This window comes from Silurus meridionalis, chromosome 27 (assembly GCF_014805685.1).
Source record: "Silurus meridionalis isolate SWU-2019-XX chromosome 27, ASM1480568v1, whole genome shotgun sequence".
Taxonomy (NCBI): domain Eukaryota; kingdom Metazoa; phylum Chordata; class Actinopteri; order Siluriformes; family Siluridae; genus Silurus; species Silurus meridionalis.
The window spans coordinates 15,676,409-15,697,264 of NC_060910.1; the positions used below are offsets into that span (position 1 = coordinate 15,676,409).

At 41.4% G+C, this 20,856-nt stretch overlaps 3 protein-coding genes and 1 long non-coding RNA gene across 4 annotated transcripts in view; 3 read left to right on the forward strand and 1 right to left on the reverse strand.

Moving 5' to 3' along the window:
* LOC124380355 (C3a anaphylatoxin chemotactic receptor-like) overlaps positions 1-20,856 on the forward strand; it is a 60,906-nt gene that overhangs the window by 8,590 nt on the left and 31,460 nt on the right. The window lies entirely within an intron of this gene.
* LOC124380357 (chemerin-like receptor 1) lies at positions 3,088-5,464 on the forward strand. The gene is made up of 2 exons (XM_046841243.1): positions 3,088-3,205; positions 3,552-5,464. Exon 2 carries the CDS (start codon positions 3,562-3,564, stop codon positions 4,480-4,482), a length of 921 nt encoding a protein of 306 aa, XP_046697199.1. The 5' UTR covers positions 3,088-3,205; positions 3,552-3,561; the 3' UTR covers positions 4,483-5,464.
* LOC124380358 lies at positions 8,167-9,265 on the reverse strand. The gene is made up of 3 exons (XR_006924667.1): positions 8,979-9,265; positions 8,602-8,805; positions 8,167-8,276 (listed from the first exon to the last, which is right to left on the reverse strand). It is a non-coding gene; the product is annotated as an uncharacterized LOC124380358 (long non-coding RNA).
* Positions 13,032-15,369, forward strand: LOC124380356 (chemerin-like receptor 1). The gene is made up of 2 exons (XM_046841242.1): positions 13,032-13,227; positions 14,008-15,369. Exons 1-2 carry the CDS (start codon positions 13,193-13,195, stop codon positions 14,915-14,917), a joined length of 945 nt encoding a protein of 314 aa, XP_046697198.1. The 5' UTR covers positions 13,032-13,192; the 3' UTR covers positions 14,918-15,369.

A 20,856-nucleotide genomic window follows, 5' to 3' on the forward strand; every position in this document is an offset into this window, starting at 1 on the left:
ATGTCCTGTTAGAGGATCAAATGCAGAACTTGTTCAAGCAAGGCATTTCCTTACACTTTTATCTTTTCCTTTTATGAAAATAAATACAACTTGTGCGCAGCTGTTCTTCCCCTTTAACTGTAAACAATACTGATCTTTATCATTATTATACAGTTAAAGGGATCATAGACCGCCCATGTAGATATCTTAATCTGATCTAGATTTTGTCTCCTTGCATTTGCTGATTGAATTTTGTCTAGCTTTTTTCCCATGATACCCAAATTATCTAGAAAATATCCAAATTAAAGGTCTCTCATGGCTCAAATGTTATCTGGTTATCAGTTTGTAAACAGCCAACCAGTGAATCTTTCTAATGTACACACACTGCAACTTACCTCTGGGACAAGTAGACACATTATAAAATTCCACTGGCATTTTCAGCGGAAACAACTTCTGAGGCTTGAATTATTATTCACTCTTTCCTCTTAGTTTCTATATTTATCATAAATGCTAGTATAAATCAAGGGTACGTCCACTATTTTCAGTGTGACATGTGATTAATTTCTGACTGAACCTAGAATAGATTCACTCGCTGTTCTCGTCTGGGTTTATCGAAATGAATAAAAATTCACAGACAATACACGCTCTGTCCAAAGACAACACCCGAACACCATTGCCACACATGGGCCATAACACATGGTCCACACTAGGACTGTAATTCATTGCGGTATGTGGGCCAAGCAAAAGCTTGTTGTGTGGGCCAGAGCTGGACCAGAGAAAAATTGCTATGTGGGCATATGCAGAGGTGGTGGGTAATGTAAATGAGTAGTTTTATTGTGTACTTCTACTTTTTAAAGATTTTTTTACTTAAGTATGTTTGTTTGAAATATTGTACATATTGTACATATTGTACATTTTAAATCATATTCATTACTGAGTAAAAAAAAATAAACCGTACCAGACACTTTGAATTCAAATGCAAGAAAGGCAACAGCTTTATTATTCTTTGTGAATTGTGTTTGCCCAAAGTGAATTAACTGGCAGCCTTTAAAAACTTGACGTCAAACCTGCACAAGGAAAATGAATAATACTTTAATCTGGTTTACCTAATTGTTGTACTGTTGCGTTGCATCGGTGTGCGACATTGATAATGTTAGTTAGCACCAGGGTTGGAAATGAATGGTGACTTGGGGGCAAAATTGTCAATGCACAATGAAGCCGGCTCTATAACCAGTGTCACGATTTTAGTGTTAATGAATGAAAAGTGTTATCTGCTGATGTTGATTTGAGCATTACTGTATAACCAATCACACACTTTTGTTGTGTCCTTTCAAAGTGTTTTTTTTTTTGCTGTATCCTACCTCCGGGGACTAGTACTTATACACATAATAAACTTATGAGGCTAGGCTGGGAAAAAACCGAACCTACTCAAACTTATAATTATTATTCACTCTTCACTCGTAATTATAGATTGTGTCACATAGCAGCTCTACAGAAATCGTGGGTGTATAATGATCTAAGCTGGTGTTGTTCAACTGGCATTGCAAAAAAGCAAATCAATGTATTTGGTAGGTTTATTCATACCTTCAAAGCCTCATCGGTTTGTTTCTCACTATTATAATGATGCATGAAATCAGAAAGTGCAGAAAGAGGAATAAGCATATGTGAATTAAATATTTAGTGTGTATATATAAGCCGTTATTGTTTTTATTGAATCAGGACTGAAACTGACAGATTTGTTGCATACTGAACAGCACTTCCAGAAATTCGATAACAGGACAGAACATGAAAGTGTCATAGCCAGAAACACACTTGTCGGTACATGTAGACGGAGAAAGAAGAAAGTAGAACTGAGGCAAAGTGAAAAACTGTTCTGTGGTCAGATGAACTGAAATTTTAAACTCTTTTTGGAAACCATTCTCTAAAAAGAATTAGGGCCATTCAGCATGGAATTGGCAACTTGCACATCTGAAAAGCACTGTCAATACTGAAAACTATTGGAGCAACAAATACTTTCATTTAGATGTCTTTTTTTAGCAAAGGCCTTTGCATATTGCAGCAAAACAATGCTAAAATCCCTGCTTGCAGGCCAGAACAATTACCAATTGAAAACATTTGGCAGATCATGAAACAAACAAAAAAAATACAACAAAGAAGACCCAGGACTGTCAAGCAGCTGGAATCCTGTATCAGACACGAATAAGACATTCCTTTCCCAAAACTGGTCTTCACTGTTCCAATGCAATATGGACTGTTGTTAAAAGAACCTGGTATACTCCCTGTCCCAATTTTTTTGAGACGTGTTGCACCAATTTTTAAATGACCTTATTTTTTCTACAAATGGTACATTCCCTCAGTTTGATATAGAATGTGGACTAGAATATGGATTTTTGAGATTTGCAAATCTTTTTTTATTTACTTTTTTGCACAGCATCTCAACTTTTTGGGAATTGAAATTGTAAAATTACTGTGGACTGAAATAGATATTGGCTGAGGGTGTGTCACTCATACGCATTAGGCATGTAGCCAGTTTACTGTGCTTCACTTGAAAATAAATAAATTAAAAAATACAGTTTCCTACAATTGTTCAAAAAAGGAAGAGCAGACTTCTTCAACAGAGCTCGACAAGCTGATTAATATTTTCGAGCAGGATACATTCTGCACAATCAGTCTTTAGACTCTGTTCTAAGACTTTTCGATCTATTTGCTATATTTTTTTAAAGCATGATCTATTTTTTTAATTAGAAGTGGACAATATATATATATATATATATATATATATATATATATATATATATATATATATATATATATATATATATATATATATATGTGTGTATGTAAACAGATGTACAGTACAGTAAATAAATATAAAGTCTACATTCTTGAAAAAAGTGCAGGCACTGTATATGTGAAATATTAGGCAAGATGTACAGTATGTAAGGTATATACAGATACAAATACATATAAAAGATATTATTGCAGCTGTATGTAAGGCACAATATGTGTAGAGAATGAGGGTATATATCTCTACAATATGCAATATGTACACTGTATGTACAACTGTGCAGAAGGAAGCATGGAATTGGAATGCTTGCACAGCCTTTTAAAAAGGAGGGGGGAAACCGGAAGCTTCACGATAATAACTACAAACATCTCTACAGATCAGTTTCATTTTTACACACTTTGCTTGATACGTCCTTCTGACTGGCTTTGTTTATCTGAGGTAAGGATCTTTGAGCTTGCATTTTTGTTTGCATTGTATTTATAGGAAAAAGCAACAGAGTAGAGATAAAGAAGAACAGTCAATCGTTTTTCTTTTTAACTGAGCATTTTTGTATGATGATTACAAGAGACACGGATACTGGTTTTGAAAGGAGACTGGCAGTAAACATCTTTCCTGTTATGTAACCTGCTGACTTGATCCTCAGTAAAGTCATCAGGTTACATAACAGGGAAGATCTATACTGCCAGTCCCCTTTAAAACCGTATCTGTGTCTCCTTTATTTATCATACAAAAATGCTCAATAAAAAAAAGTTATATCTAATGTCATATTATTTTCTTTTATTAGGCTTGCCAAGATGTCCAACCAAACTACAGATTATGACTACAATTTGCCGTCTGAGCTAAAAAACTGGCATGAGAAGCATGAGTACCTGAATACAATCAGAATACTATACTTCACTGGATTTCTGATCATCTGCACCCTTGGCCTGGTTCTCAACCTCTTTGTCATTATTGCATGCAGCTGGAACCACCTCAAGTCTGACACTGCCAAATGGGTGCTGGCATTAGCTGTGACCCACTTGATCTTCTCAGCGTTTCTGCCATTGCAGATCCTTTACAGTTGGTACCACTTCAACTGGCACTATGGAGCAATTTTGTGCAAAGTCTCCTCCTATGTATTTTATGCCAGCTTGTTCTCCACAGCTGGTATACTCTCTTTTTGGACTGTCAAAGGCACCATTGAGAGGTTCAAATGCAAACGAAAGTGCTGCCTTACATTTAAGCATTCGACAGTAGTCCTGATCCTGATTCTATGCTCCTGGACACTTGCAGCGATTCTAAGCATCCCATCTTTATACTCCCGAGAGCTTCGATACTCAGACCTGGGGGAGCAGTGCATCGATGACTATGATCTCAATGATGATTCAATGACAGAATACGGCAAAAGAAACCAAGAAATGGTCACTTCTTATAGGTTTGTACTTGGGATTTTAATCCCGGCTTTTTTGATCGCAATTTGTCCATGTTGTCAGCGTCAAAGCATGGAAAGAAAATGTAAGCAAATCACATGTTTGATAAAAATGGCTCACATTGTCTGCTGGACTCCCCTTCTATTAATGGTGCTTCTACAGGCATTTTCAACCTTTGGTTACCCATATGGATTACCTGTAGCTACTGTGCTGGCTACAGCTCACTGCTGTATTAACCCAATGATCTATCTTTTGGTGAGTCATGACATTAAAATGAAGTGGATGAAACAACAAGAAATGGACTGATCAACCAAAATTTATAATAAAAGATTTAAAGATTAACAGCACCCTATCGTAACTGTTTTTGGAAACATTCCATATTCATTTTATCTATATCCATATTACATATTAAGATATAATGTATATTTTGTTTGTTCTATCAGTAGCATCACAAAAGAAAACATACCCTCATTTATAATGTGGTATGTTTTGACTAATTCGTTATTTGATCACGAAAGGTGACCGGACTATAGCTTTAGCCTTTTGATGTTAAACATCTCAGACTGACTCGAAACCAAATGTAACCATGTATCAGTTTGCACTTTTATATCATGTTGCACTTGTAACTGATGTACTATATACAGTGCCTACCAAAAGTGTGAAAACATCGTCTTTTTAAGACCCATGACCATAACAAAAAAAAAAGTACAACTTTACAAAACAGCTTTACACACTCTTGGCATCCGGACAGTTCATTTCTCCAGATTTTCAGCTGAATGAATGCTTTGCCTTGCCTCTAGGTGGAGTTTTCTTTCTGACTTTGCGATCCAGTTCATCCCAAAGCAGTTAAATAGGATTTAGGTGCGGGGACTAAGCAGACCATTTCATGATGGACAGCACTCCAGCTGACTGTTTAGAGAGTTTGGACGTACACTTTAGATCATTGTCTTGTTGTATGGGGAAGAAGGTTCCAATTAGCTGCGATACAGATGAAATTGCATAGTGTTGAAATATGGAATTGGAGCCATGTTGGTTTAGGAGTCCTTTTACCCCGAATAAGTCTCCTTTCCTGCTCCAAAACAACAAAACTATTACACTTCCACCTCCATGTTTGACTGGGGGGTGAGACAGTCTGAGCACATGTTCTCTCCTGTTTTTCCATCTCACAGCCAACAGTCATTTACTGTCCAAGATGTTTTCACACATTTGACAGGAACTATTAAAACGCATTTATTATTGTTTATAAATGTTCTATGGTTCATGAATGAAATAAATGATCTAACATACAGTGTTTAGCTTCTTTTCATCACAGATTTGGTGTAGTTTTTATTCCTTATTTTTGTGTGGTAAACAACATCTAATAATACTATCAATGTTTGACTATTAGTGTATATATAACATCACATCACATACACTAATGCTAACTGGGCAAACGGTTCCAAAATGGAAATACATACAGTACATATTGCATGAACCACTTCTGAGACCTTTGTTGAAAAGAAAAATATTCATACTGTAGGTACTATCTGAGATTTGGCTTCCATGCACTCCAATTCAAACTTCTACTTTCCTGCCTCTTTCTAAAAACTTTCTTTCGGCATCTCCCATCAGGGGTCGCCACAGCGGATCAGCCGCCTGTTTTGATTTGGCACGTGTTTTTACGCTGGATGCCCTTCCTAACGCAACCCTCCCCGGTCACATCGGTGAGAGCGCCACATCCTACCCACTAGACCACCAGGGGACCTACTTTCCTGCCTCTTTCTACAGAGCCAAAATCTGAGATCAGGGTCATCCAGTAACTGCTGTATTTTGCTATGAGCACACATCATTGAGCTAAATATTTAGGACACATCTACCCTTTTCTATACCATGGGAGAGCACATGGTTTATAAAAGTTCATGGTGGTCCATAGAGAACCATAGCTTACTCAAAAACTTTTGAATGCTTTTTATTTATATTTCTTCCACGGATTCCCATTTTGCATAGAATTCAGTAACTAGACCAGAGGCCTATGCAATGCTTTATTGCTCTGTTGTGACCATTTGCTTGTGATTTTTTATCAATGATCTTAGTGAATGCCAAAACTAAGGTGTGACCCTTTCGGTATTCCTATGATAATGAAGTGGTCTGAGAGAGAGAGATCGTTATCTGAGCCGGGACAGCTACTTCCCTTGCATGTTTTGTTTTACTTATCCTTCGGAGGGACTGCAAAATGTGTATAAAACCACAATGCTAAGTTTTTAAAGTTGGTCTTTATGACTGCAGCACCAAAGCAGGACGCTCTGAGGTGTAGGCTCATCTGCAATAAAGACTACTGCTGAAAGATTTCCAAGTCTTAGCTGGAAAAAGTTTACAACAGGTCACAATGACAAAGTGCCAAACAAAGTATGTGCACGAATGCTAGAAATTCATAAATATAAATGTAAATCGAAGGCAGGGATCAGAAAGAGATATTAAAAAAATGCATCAAGAAAAATCTTGATGCTATTTTTTTCATCCCAACATTTTTATTATAAATCATACGTTTTATAATGATGACTAAATCAGGCAATGTCATGGTCACTTACAACTCTGAAGATCTCTTTTCCCCTTCTGGCTTACCTGCTCTGGTAAGGTTTATATTTTTAGCAATGTTTACATTTCTGTAGTAGCTGCTGTGAGGTCTAAGAGGGTTAACACAACTGGGAAGCCGCTATTTCTTGCAAGCATTATATCGTTGTGAATCTTTAATAGGGCACACTCGGTGCAATGACGTGTTCTGAAACCAGATTAAAATTTCACCAGTATTGAATTTTCATTAAAAAATTGCTTTAACTGATAAAATACAAGCTTCTTTAGTATTTAAGAGAGGATAGGTAAGTGTGAAATGGGTCAAAAAGTAAAACAGAAGGGTCAGGATGGGGTTTTTAAGAGTGGAGTGACAACAGCGTGTTCAAAAACATCTGGCACATACCTCAACCTAAGACATAAAAGGCTACAAAGCAGGGACCCATGTAACTGAAAACCTCTTTCAGTAGTCTGGTCTGTACTACATCTAGAGGAGGTGATGACACAGAAATATACACACACATGGCTGTATAATAACTTGAATTTTTAATTACATTTCTGATATCTAAGAAGAAGACATAGGAAGAGAAGATACTAGGCAGCAGAGGTCAACACAAACACACACACATTCAGTTCATTAGATCAGAACATAGAGCAGCCAACTATGAAGAGGGAGTGGGGTCTCATTTAATATTTAACGAAATTAAACTAAACTAAATGCCAGTAGACTCCCCACAGAATTATTTGAATCATAAAATTAAGGAGAGTCATGCTCATCCACAATGTACCCTGCAAATGATTAACCAACCTCTGATGTCATCAACATCCCAAAGAGTCAACCAGCTGAAGTTATAGGTAGCTTCCCAGCCAACATTTTCATGTGGGCCCCATGTGGGTTTTTGATGGGTTGTCACTTGGGCCCTGCATGGGCAACCCCAATAGGGCCCAGAGAAATGTATCCATCGGCTCGACATGGGCCCCATGTGTGTTAGCCCAGAGGGGTGACTGATGGGTCCATGGTGGGCTCTAAGTGGGGCCTGTATAGGTGTTCTTTATATGGGCCTATTTGGGTCCCAAATAGGTGTTAAAAATGGGGCCAAAGTTGGCTACAAAAAGGACCCTTATGGGACCCACATGACTTAATCATGGGTCAACCCACAAATGGCCCCTTTATGGGGTTGTTATGGGACCACAGTGGGTGAGAATTGGGTCCCATTTATTAATTTCATGATTAATTTCTGTTGGTGAACTTAATGTGTACTTAATCTTACTATGGAAAATCCACTGTCAAACCATTTCAAACCTCATTTACAATGTAAAACTGTGCCTGACCAAACAAAGAACTAATATTAGCTGATTTTATGTGCTGCACTATGTTTAAAATTACATGGTTAAGTATTTAAACTGTGAAAAATAAATGACTTCAACACAGAATGTGTAAATCACATTTAATTTAAATTAATTCAAGTAAAAAAAACAGGAAACAGGAATAACAGAATTACTAAAGTAAAATAGTTTACTGGTGGGTCATTGCAGATTCCTCGGCTGCACACCTACAAAACAGTAAAGAAATAGAAGACAGAAAAGGCAATTTAATACATTTTAAAATACTACCATTCACAGCAGCATCTAAAAAAACATGCATCTATAATATAATTAAGACATATCCTAGAATCTCATCAGTGAATTGTTCCCACCTCTGCCTTGCACAGTAATAACTTATGCCCGGTGGACCAGTCATGGAGTCCAAAAGTTATGAATGTAACAATTAAAATATCGAGCTTGTGTCTGAACTTGACTCTTAAACGAATATTTGGCTATTGCCAAAAGCCAGTGATTAAACAATGATTCTGATCAGCTGAAAGATGTAAGTCACACCTAGGATCATGCTGGAAAGTTCAACGCACTCCAACTGAAGAAAACATATGCAAATAGAAAAAACACCAGCAAATCAAGAAAACATCTTCATCAGTTAAACACCACGTGCTGCAAATCCAAATAAATGTTTCATGGGGATCCCAACAAGTGACGATCCCGGGACTGCTTGTTCAGTGTCTATTCATCAGTGGTGGTGTTGATGATCTGAAAGGTGAGTTTTTTGTTTATTTTAACATCCTGATCATGATTCCTTGGCTTTCCCAGTTAACATAACATTTTACAGTTAATTGTGTAGTTCATAAGATTATTTATGATAAGAATATCCAAAAGGCCAAGGAATCATAAACAAACAATGATAAAATAAACAAACAACTCACCTTTCAGGTCATCGACACACATCAACACCACTGACGAATAGACACTGAACAATAAGCAGTCCCAGACAGGTTTGTCACTTGTTGTGGTCCCCTTGAAACATTTATTTTGTGATCTGTGCTGTTTGGTTGTGTTGTGAGGATTGCAGCGTGTTTCTGGTGGGGGTTTGCAGCACATGTGTTGTCAAACTGATAACGTTGTTTTTTTAATTTGCTGGTGGTTTTTTTCTATTTGCATGTGTTTTCTTCAGTTGCAGCATGTTGAGCTCTCAGTCACTGTATAGGATACCTTGAGGGTAAGTAATTTATAAGATATTTTTTTATCTCAGGGTGGAGTAATCCTTTAATTAAACAGAGGCAAAAACAGTGATCGGGATAAAATATTATTAATTGTGCAGCCCTAGCTATATGGTTATATGACTTACACTTCTGGCTGTACTGCCCTCCGATCATGGTCCCGCTGGGCTCTCAAAGCACGGTTGCCTTCTCTGTCTCTTGCATTTGTGAACCATTTACCAAGCGCTTTCTCCAGCTCTTCCTTACTGACAGTTTTTAGCAAAGGATCTGCTTCAGGCTTCCTGTAAAGCAAAAACATTTATATAAACTAGAGCATGCTACTGTATCAACCAGGGCATAATCCATTATTTGTATACATGCAAGTTACATGAGCATAAGACTATCAGAACTAAAAAAAAAAGACAAAAAATCACAATCATAAGCACCTTCTAATCCACCATTTGCCCAAACTGTTGTTAAATGATAAGTAAATAATAAGTTCAGTAAATGATGTTAAAATTACACAATACAATGCAAAAAGTTAAATGCATAAATATGGTGAATTTCAGGCTTTGTTGTGAATAATTTTTATAATAATTAATGGGGTCTTGAACACAGATCGATTATTAAATTTGTATTGGTTCACTTTGGACCGTGAATTTGAACTGACCACTGTAACAGTAGTTTAAGTTTCTTATATCGATGTTTTGTCTTTAAAAGCCTTAGAGGAGCTAACACAGCAAGTGTTCGACTTTACTGCACAGACAGAAGCGTGCTTGACATAAAAATAAAGCGATTTGGAAGAATTCGGAGTTTTCTGCTCTCAAATTTGTCGGTCTGCACTGCACGGCTTCAAGTCAAACACATCTGCGCATGCGTGATTTTTTAGTAATGTTTAGAAATGATACAAATATGAACGTTTTTTTTTTTTTTTTTTTTATCATCACCTCAACCTATTTCACCTAAATCACATTAGAATAATGTTAAGTATTGTCACAGTTTCCTCAGAGCAGTTTTCCCTTTGTGTATTGTATTCACCCTCCTGTTATCATGAGGACACTATATGGAGAAAACACGGGTGAAAATGGTTTGAAAAGTCGTTATTTCCACATTTTAGTAGACAATGTCCTAGTTATCTGCTAACTGTTAAGAATATTCAGTTCTCCACAGGTGTTTATCTCTGAGGTAAACCAGTTCACTCTCCACACTTACCTTCGTTATATCGTGCCTGTAACATTAATTTACATTTACATTTACATTTGCGGCATTTGGCAGACGCCCTTATCCAGAGTGACTTACAACTGAGCAGGGGAGGGTTTTTTAGGGCTTTTGCTCAAAGGCCCAGCAGTGGCAGCTTGGTGGTGGTGGGATTTAAACCTGTGATCTTCTGATCCAAAGCCCAATGCCTTAACCACTGAGCTTTCAGAAGTATAAAATTAAATAAAAGCAAACAGAAAATGTGATTAATTTAAAACAAAAGATCATTTCTTACCATGACAGAGGTCAGGTCAGGTCAGGTCAGGTCAGGTCAGGTCAGGTTATTCAGGTCAGGTCAGGTGCTCCAGTAGTAGTGAGTGACGACCGTTTCTTCAGAATCAGAAGGCGGGAACACAGGAGCCAATGGGAGACTCTGTGAGCTGCACAACCGATTCTTTCTTTCTTTATTTATTTAATTTAATTTAATTTTTTAAACTAAAGGTCACATTTTAACTATGTTATTGTTAATATATATAAAAGAAAATTGTTTCGATGATATAAAACACGCAAAAAAAACATATTAATTGAATTTATCATGAATAATATAGATAAATATAGCCCAAATGTGGCCCATACAGGACCCTCAAATAAACAAAATGGGCAACCTAACTGGGGCCCACAACCCTGACTAAGCTGGGGCCCACATTCAGCCCATTAAATTGCCCACTCTGACCCCATGCCCACATGATGCCCATATAACCCAGATAAAACCCATGTGGGGCCTACATGGACATGTTGGCTGGGTTGGTGAAGAAGTATTCGCTTCTTCATTGGATTCACCAGTTTGGCTTGACAATGAAGTTTGGTGTTCGCAATGAAACGATTAAGAGCATTAGTAGAAGTTGGAATACTGTATTTCCTGTGAGGGAAAATCAGCTGGCAGACAAACCAGAAGCTAAAATCTAATGTTTCTGTCTTAAGAACTGCTACTTTGTTTCTGTTTTGTTCATTTGAATGTGTTGATGTTTTTTTTTTTTAGATCCATAGTTAACAGTCTGTTGTTTAATAAATCTTCATCCACACCTGCACGTCTTGGGAGTTCTGCAGTGGTGCTGAAACCCAGATTTGAAGGCAAACTGCAAAACAACCACTCAAATTCCTTGCCCTCCTACTCAAATGTTAATGCACATGTTGCTACATCCTACCACATCTCCCTTGGTGTCCCCTGCCTTTGTGTCACACGTGAAAGGAATAAAAATGGCCTTTACAAAATGTACGGAAGGAATTTAGAGAAACAGTTAATAAGTATAACATGTATTTCTAATATTAGGACTGTGGAGAGACCTGCAATATTGTATGGTTCAGCAAACAATGGCATTGAGTAAAAGACAGGAGGTGGAGCTGGAGGTAGCAGAGCCGAAGATGTTGAGGTTTTCGTTGGGAGTGAGGAGGATGGACAGGATTAGAGTTTATTAGGGGGACAGCGCATGTGGGACGTTTTGGAGACAAGGTGAGGGAGGCGAGATTGAGATCGTTTGGACATGTGCAGAGGAGGAACATGGGGTATATCGGTGAAAGAATGCTGAGGATGGAGCAACCAGGAAGGAGGAAAAGAGGAAGACCAAGTAGGAGGTTTATGGATGTGGTAAGGGAAGACATGCAGGTAGTTGGTTTGAAAGAGGCAGATGTAGAGAACAGGGGGGTATGGAGACGGATGATCCGCTGTGGCGACCCCTAATGGGAGAAGCCGAAGGAAGAATAAGAAGTGCACTACCAAGAGTGTCACTCAGGCTTTCTGTCTTGCTGAGGGGGTCACTTTCCCTGTTTGACCTATTGAGGACATCTCTTGGCCTCTTGATTGAGTGATGATGGTGTGCCACCTTCTGCTTTGCTTCCCTGCCCAGCTGCATATGTTGATCAGGTTTGTTGTCCTAATGAGGATGTCACTTATCCATGAAACCAGAACTTCATGCAACCTCCCTGACTTGCCCTTCCTCTGTGCCTGGGTCAGGACCTCATACTGCCATCTAGCTCTGGTAAAGATTTAACGCCACCATTAAACTCGGGTGAGGATGTTGTTTTTCTTTCACATGTTTCACTCCTTATGTTGCATGTCCCAATAGCTTCAAGGAGCAGATATGCCTTACCATTGGGCAACGCATGCAATGACTTATACAGTGCAGGGAACATTTTTCAGGTGGCCAGGACCCCCTAGGAAGGGTTTGTTTGTGTTGTGATCTGTGCATCAGAGGAGTGTCTCTTTCCTGGTTTACGTTTCCCAAATCATCGAAATCATTAGATTTGTTTGCACACATTTCTCATTCTCTTTGCTTTTTTCCCCATCATCTCACAATTGTTGTGGTGCCATGTTTTTTTATCCCACTTCATGCTCCATGTTTTTAGTTATGATTCTTGTTCCTTTATGTTTTTCTTTTATGTTTGGTTAGTGTTAGGGTAATTTTGTTAGCTATTCTATGTTTTCAACGTTTAAAGTTCATTAAATTCAATTCAATTCAATTCCATTTTTATTCGAATAGCATTTTAAACACCCATAACCTTGTTTTACATGACATTGATGTAGTCTTATTTAAGTTTTATTGTTTTATTAGTTTTTTTTTAGAAACACAAAAAGATGTCAAGACCAAACAGGGTCTCTTTCACGCAGGACGTTAAATGTTCCTTTATGTGTGTAAAACGTGTTTTTGAGTTTATATAAACCGTGCTCTAGAGTTTTGGGAATTAGCATGTTCACAGAGCAAAACAGCCAGGATCACTTCGGGTAAGTCCTACGCTCATGTTACTGTGTGGGGGGAGTTCTGCATGCTCTTTATTCATTTCATCCAAATGCACACAGATTTCTTTACTTCTGAAAGCTATTGAACAAATCTCAACTAAAATGGATGAGAGAAATCAATGATTGAAACTCCAAAATCGGATGCATCTGGTTTAATTTTAGAAAGTCAGAAAAAATAAGTTAAAATGTACCTAAATACATTTCGACAGCAGATAAAATGATCTATAAAGCCTAAAGAGTGTGCCTTATCCCATACTTTATTTTTTTGATGCAAAAAAACCTTCCTTTTTGAAACTGGTGAGTGGAATGTTGCTTGGCTCAGTCCTTTCATGAAAGTTTTTATGGAAGAGAGAAGGGGGAGGGAAGAGTAGAAAGTTTACTATTCTTCATGCGAACTGTGAAACAGTTCACTTTCAGTTTTGGAGACACACCATTGCTAAGCACTTCTGACAGGCTTTATTTGTCCCAGGTAAGAATATTTGAGATTACTTTGCATGACATTCAAATGAAAAGCAAGCAAGAGAGTGAAGATGTGCAAAAAATCTTTTTTTGTTCTGTTGTGGATTTTATTGAGCATTTTTCAATCAATTAAATTGATCAAATGCAGACTGCATAATGATTACAGGAGTCATGCCTAGATACCAATACAGAAGTGTTCTCTTTCTTTCCTCTGACATCAATGAGAGTTTGTTAAATGGCTTGGAAGAGCAATAAGAAAAAAAACATCACATATTTACCCGTCTTTATTTCAATTTCTTTTATTAGACTTGCCAAGATGTCCAACAATACTACAGACAATGACTACGAAAGTGGGACTGAGAGGAATAAGTACCTGATTACAATCAGAATGCTATACTTTATTGGATTTCTCATCATCTGCAGCCTTGGGCTGGTTCTCAACTTTTTAGTCATTGTTGCAGGCATGTTGTACCACCACAAGTCTGACACAGCAAAATGGGTCATTGCATTAGCTGTGACCCACTTGATCTGCTCAGGATTCCTGCCTTTGCAGATTCTCTATAGTTGGTACCACTTCAACTGGCACTATGGAGCAATTTTGTGCAAAGTCTTATCCTATATATTTTACGTCAGCTTGTTCTCCACAGCTGGTATACTCTCTCTATGGAGCGCCATTGACGGCATTGGGAAAATCAAATGCAAATGGTTTTCATTCCAGCATTCATCAGTAGTCATGATCATGATTCTGTGCTCCTGGACATTTGCAGCGGTCCTTGGCATTCCGTCTTTGTACTCCCGAGAGCTTCGGTACACAACCCTAGGACAGGAGTGCATCGATGACTATGATCTTTTTGATGAAGTAATGACTGAAGATGGTAAAAGATACCTGAGGGTTGTAGTTTTTTATAGGTTTTTACTTGGAATTCTGATACCTGCATTTCTGACTGCCATCTGTTCATGTTGTCGGCGTCAAAGGATGGGGAAAATTTTGAACCAAATCACATGTTTGATAAAAATGGTGTATTTTGTCTGCTGGACTCCCCTGCTATTCATGGGGCTTCTACAGGCATTTCAAAATTTTGAGGGTCAGTCATATGGATTACCTATAGCCACTGTTCTTGCTGCAGCTCACTGCTGTGTTAACCCAGTAATTTATTTTTTGGTGAGTCAGGACTTGAAAATGAAGTGGATGACACAGCCACAGACAGTCATCTGACTGATCAATCGAAATGAATATTTTTTAAAGGACTAACAAAACAGTGCTTTTCTTTATTCATTGATTGTGTATTCATACATTGCAAAGTAAAAGATGTATACTTTGTGTTCTATCGATAAGACTCGTATGTTGGTACATTTATACTTTATTCATTATTCAATCAAGCTTACATGAATGTAGCTTTGTTCTTAACTATGTGATTGTACATGTCAGTCTGACTTTAAACAAAATGTAATCATGTATTTTACTTTTTTTTTATATCATGACACAATTTTTACTTCTCTTTTACATAATGTTTTTATAATCCTGCTACATAGGGCAAATAAATGAGCTGGTGGGAATCAGATTGCACTTCCTTTCAGATTTCATTTTAGATCTGGTTTAGTATTTGTGCCCAAATATGCTTGTTGTGGTAACCGGATAGTGCACGAAATAAATTTGAATGAACAATATTTGAAGAATACTATCAATGTTTTACTTCTTTATTCTTGTATGCTAAAGGGTAAAGAGTTGCAAAACTGAAATACTGGAGGCACATCTGGGATTAGAGGCAAAATTCGGATATGGATTTATGAAATTTGCAAATCATTGCATTCTGTTTTTATTTAAGGTTATTTTTTATTTCCCGGTGTCTCAAAATTTTTTTTTTACATCTTCCTCAACATCTCTCATCTGGCTTTGCTGAAATATACAAATGTGTATCGTCAGCTAATAATAGAATCTAATGCCATGCTTACGAATGTTTCTCCCAGAGATAGCATATATAAATAACCATATACATTTAACCTACAAGCATAGAAAAGTTAGCATGCTCTTCAAATATTAACCTTTGGATGGTATTTTATTCAAAATCTACTGTACCTAAGGTGACAGTTTGATGAAAATAAATACCCTTAAATAACAGTATATTGCATGGAAACAAAAGGAACATGCATGTGTCTCTCAAAAAATACAAGGTGTTTCCAAAATTTGTGTGATTAGTTTAAAACTAGATACATTTTTTATTCTTTCTTTAAATTGGTGTTGCTTTTAATGAATTACTTATACTGTATTTAAAAGGTTACTCTAGAAGGAGTTTGCAACCCTCTACTCACACCTACTGGTTATAATGCACATATCAGTTGTATATACTTCATCTAACCTCCTTCATATACAGTATTTCCTTTTTTTATATATATTTAATAATTAAATTACACATTAATAACATTACTTTTGATTTACATACTGCACATCTGTTGTTTTGTTAATATGCAGCACCTTGAATATTCACATACACGTTGAATTATTATGTACAATGACCAGCTTCATTCAAAGTGTGTTAGATATGATGTTTGAGGAAGCAGAAATGCAGAAAGCAAGTGGGCATCTGAGCCAGGCTAAACTCTAATCATCTGGCTCCACCATTTTGTAACATCTTGGAGTCCAATCTGGGATGTTTTTGAGTTGCTTAGGATAAAAAAAAAATATATATATATATATATATATATATATATATATATATATATATATATATATATATATATATATATATAAAGGATACAAAAATCATAAAATTATAAAATAATAATGTGGTTGATGGAGGTGTAATGGTACACAAAATTCAATTAAATTGGCACGGATTAAATTGATTAAATAAAATTCAACAAATAGATAATACATTTGTTAGACCCCATTTGGGTAATACACGTGTATGTAACTAGGTGTGTGTGTGTGTGTGTGTGTATTTGTGTGTAATATTGAATTTTCTAATGATCTACTTATTTTAACAAACATAACTTTAACCTAATTCCTCCCCTAATTTATTCATTTACTTCAAGAATTGTCAGGATTTTCACCTTTTAAGAGAAATTCTTGAAGTTGGACATAAAATGTTAAAGATTCCATAGTGCTAGATTTAGCCGCTAGTCACTTCCTGGTTAGCTGTTAACGCTAGGACTATGTATTTTTCTTAGCGTTTCTTTTAGTTTCTTTTTTTTTTTTTTTATATATATATACCCTTGGCATTGTTGTTCATGTTTTCAAGTTTAATTATAATAATTATTTTAAAAGTGCACTCAAAATGCAAGGCGGAGACTAAACAAACTTGCTGTCCACCACAATACGTTCCTGAGGGAACTCAGATTTTAACTATGTGGTGCACGTAAAAAGGATTACGTTCAGTACGTGTATACTGAACTGAAAGCCCTGTACTGAAATATTTCGGTATGAATACGTGTTACATTACCTAATAGGTAATAAAATTGCTACCAAATTTATCCAAGCATAACATTTTATTTCTTTTTCTGATGTTCACCCCTTCAATAATTGACTGGATTACCTCAGTTAACTAACCAGAGTAAACTGGGACTGGGAGTATAAGGAACTGCTCTATGTTTATTTTTTATGAGGGCAAAGATCCAAATGTGTCATTCCAGATTTTAACCTAAAGATCAACTCAATGAGTTTTCGAGACCAAGTCTGCATTTAGATAGCGATGGCAATCTGTAGATGTTGAGTTTATTCTAATCACTTGCAAATGTTATTACAGTTTTCTTCAATGTGCCAAGAATTCTGTCCCTGTGTGCTCCAAGAATGACCTGCACCACAGGTCTCCTCATCAGTACCTGCCTTTCCTACTCCTATTGTGGCTGATATACAAATATCCATAAGCACACTCCAAAATCTAGTGGAACATCTTTCCCAGAAGAGTGGAGGGAATTATAAGAGGTCATTGACGGATAAGACTGTCAGGCTGACGAACAGGACGCGGAAGCGGAAGCAAGTCAATCATAGTCGATTTATTTCAAACAAAACAGTTCAACAAGCAAAACACTCACTGCTGCCGAGGCGAGAAAACAAACAAAGAATGTCCGCTCGAGACGAGCAATCCAAACCAAAACCTGGAGTCCGAAACGAAAGTAAACGGCAGCGGCTAAGAGTAATCCATGGGGAAAACGGAACCAGCGGGGAATGCTGGCGGTCGAGCAGCCACGGGTATCACCAGCATGACAATACAAGAACCGACAGCCTGTGACTCGAGAACGTGAGTCTATATAGTCTGAATCCTAACGAGTCACAGCTGTCGGTGATCGGGCAGGCACGGGATAATGAGGCACCGTGAGAGCTACTGAGGGGGGCGTGGCAGGGTGCATCTCTGACAGCGGCCGAGGAAGGCATGGCAGGGTGCATCTCTGACAGCGGCCGAGGGGGGCGTGGCAGGGGAATCCCTGACAGCTACTGAGGGGGGCGTGGCAGGGGAATCCCTGACATAACCCCCCCCTCCAGGGGCGGCACCCGACGCCCCAAAACCCACCAACGCCAGGCGGGCCGGGGCACTCTGAGGAAGGCCTCCCCAACCGACCCGGGACAAAGGAGGCCCTGTGAGCATCGCAGCAGAGCAGGGGAGGATCGGAAGGGGCCCAGGGCACAGCAGCCTTCTTGGCCGGGATCAGGAACGGGCCAGCGACCCTTGAAAAGACCGGAAGCTGAGCCAAGCCCTTGGCGGAGACCAGGGGCCGAGCGACGTCCACGGCGGAGACCAGGGGCCGAGCGACGTCCACGGCGGAGACCAGGGGCCGAGCGACGTCCACGGCGGAGACCAGGGGGCGAGCGACGTCCACGGCGGAGACCAGGGGCCGAGCGACGTCCACGGCGGAGACAAGGGGCCGAGCGACGTCCACGGCGGAGACAAGGGGCCGAGCGACGCCCTCGACGGAGACAGGAGGCCGAGCGACGCCCTCGACGGAGACAGGAGGCCGAGCGACGCCCTCGACGGAGACAGGAGGCCGAGCGACGACCTTGGCGGAGACAGGAGGCGGAGAGACAACCTCCCTGGAGACCTGGAGCGGAGAGACGTCCTCCACGGAGACCAGGAACACAGAGGCACCCTCGGCAGGACGTTGAACCGCAACGACACCCTCGTAGGGCCTCTGGAGAGCCTTGACGTTGATCCGGAATGACACCCTCGGAGGGCCGCTGGAGCGCTCTGGCGTTGACCCGGAACGACCCCCTCGGAGGGCCTCTGGAGAGCTCGGACGTTGAACCGGAACGACACCCTCGGAGGGCCTCTGGAGAGCTCTGCCGGCGTTAGGGGGACCTGGAGGTCCCACGTTGCTCTGCGGGGACCCTGGAGGCCCGACGCCGCCTGCGGGACCCTGAGGCCCGACGTCGCCTGCGGGACCCTGAGGCCCGACGCCGCCTGCGGGGACCCTGGAGGCCCGACGTCGCCCTGAGGAGGATCTGCAGGCCCGACGTCGACCTGAAGAGGACCTGGAGGCCCGACGTCGACCTGAAGAGGACCTGGAGGCGATCCGTCGACCTGAGGAGGACCTGGGGCAGCCGCCGCCTGAGGAGGACCTGGGGCAGCCGCCGCCTGAGGAGGACCTGGGGTGAGCCTTCGCCCTGAGGAGGACCTGGGGGCGAGCCTTCGCCCTGAGGAGAACCTGGGGGCGAGCCTTCGCCCTGAGGAGAACTTGGGGGCGAGCCTTCGCCCTGAGGAGAACTTGGGAGCGAGCCTTCGCCCTGAGGAGAACTTGGGGGCGAGCCTTCGCCTTCTGTGGAGCCCGGGGGCGAGCCGTCGCCGCCTTTTGCGCTGCGGCTGTAAGACGCCCTCGCTGCCAGGCGGCGGTACGACGTCCCCTTCGCGGCCAGGCGGCGGTACGACGACCCCTTCGCGGCCAGGCGGCGGTACGACGACCCCTTCGCGGCCAGGCGGCGGTACGACGACCCCTTCGCGCCAGGCGGCGGTACGACGACCCCTTCGCGGCCTGAGCTCTCTGTGGGACTCTGGACCGAGCGAGCTCTCTGTGGGACTCTGGACCGGGAGCGAGCTCTCTGTGGGACTCTGGACCGGGAGCGAGCTCTCTGTGGGACTCTGGACCGGGAGCGAGCTCTCTGTGGGACTCTGTGGCGGCCCGGCACTCTCGTGACGACTCTGTGGCGGCCCGCGCCTCGTGATTTACTCTGTGGCGGCCCGCGCCTCGTGACGGCTCTGTGGCGCCCGGCGCCTCGTGATGGCTCTGTGGCGGCCCGCGCCTCGTGACGGGTCTGTGGCGGCCCGCCTCTCGTGACGGGTCTGTGGCGGCCCGGCTCTCTCGTGACGGGTCTGTGGCGGCCCGGCTCTCTCGTGACGGGTCTGTGGCGCCTCGGCTCTCTCGTGACGGGTCTGTGGCGCCTCGGCTCTCTCGTGACGGGTCTGTGGCGCCTCGGCTCTCTCGTGGAAACACTGTGGCGTAGAGGCGCGCTCGTGGAGACACTGTGGCGTAGAGGCGCGCTCGTGACGGGTCTGTGGCAGCTTGGCTCTTTCGTGACGGGTCTGTGGCGGCTCGGCTCTCTCGTGACGGGTCTGTGGGGGCTCGGCACTCTCGTGACGGGTCTGTGGCGGCTCGGCGCTCTCGTGACGGGTCTGTGACGTAGAGGCGCGCTCCTGGAGACACTGTGGCGGAGAGGCACGCCCACGGGAACCTCGAAACAGGGCAGCACGCTTGTAGATGTTCTGTGGCGGCACGGACAGCTCATGGGAATGCTGGGATGCCAGGGCGCGCTCGCAGACGCTCGGAGATGGTGCAGAGCGTCCACGAGAACCCCGGAACACAGCAGCGCGCTTGTACTGACCCAGGGGCAGGGCCATGTGTCCGTGGAAACCCAGGAACTGAGCCTCGCGTTCTTGGATGCCCAGGGATGGAACCGAGCACCAGTGAGAATCCTGGAACGGAGCTGCGCGCTCTGAAGCACCGTGGAACGAAGCCGAGCACCTCGGAGAATCCTGGAACGGAGCCCCGCGCTCTGAAGAACCACGAAATGAAGCCGAGCACCTTGGAGAGTCCTGGTACGGAGCCGCGCGCTCTGAAGAACCACGGAACGAAGCTCCTTCCTCCTCAAAGGGACTGTCGTGGAGATCCGCCACCTCCATCCCACACATCCCAAGAAGAAGCTCGCAAAATTCGGCGAGTGAGCCGAAA

Excerpts from the sequence above, each read along its gene's own strand:
- LOC124380357 (XM_046841243.1), top strand. The coding sequence starts at position 3,562 with ATGTCCAACCAAACTACAGATTATGACTACAATTTGCCGTCTGAGCTA.
- LOC124380356 (XM_046841242.1), top strand. The coding sequence starts at position 13,193 with ATGTTCACAGAGCAAAACAGCCAGGATCACTTCGG. Across the intron at positions 13,228-14,007 it reads AACAGCCAGGATCACTTCGG|ACTTGCCAAGATGTCCAACA; the intron begins GTAAGTCCTACG and ends TTCTTTTATTAG.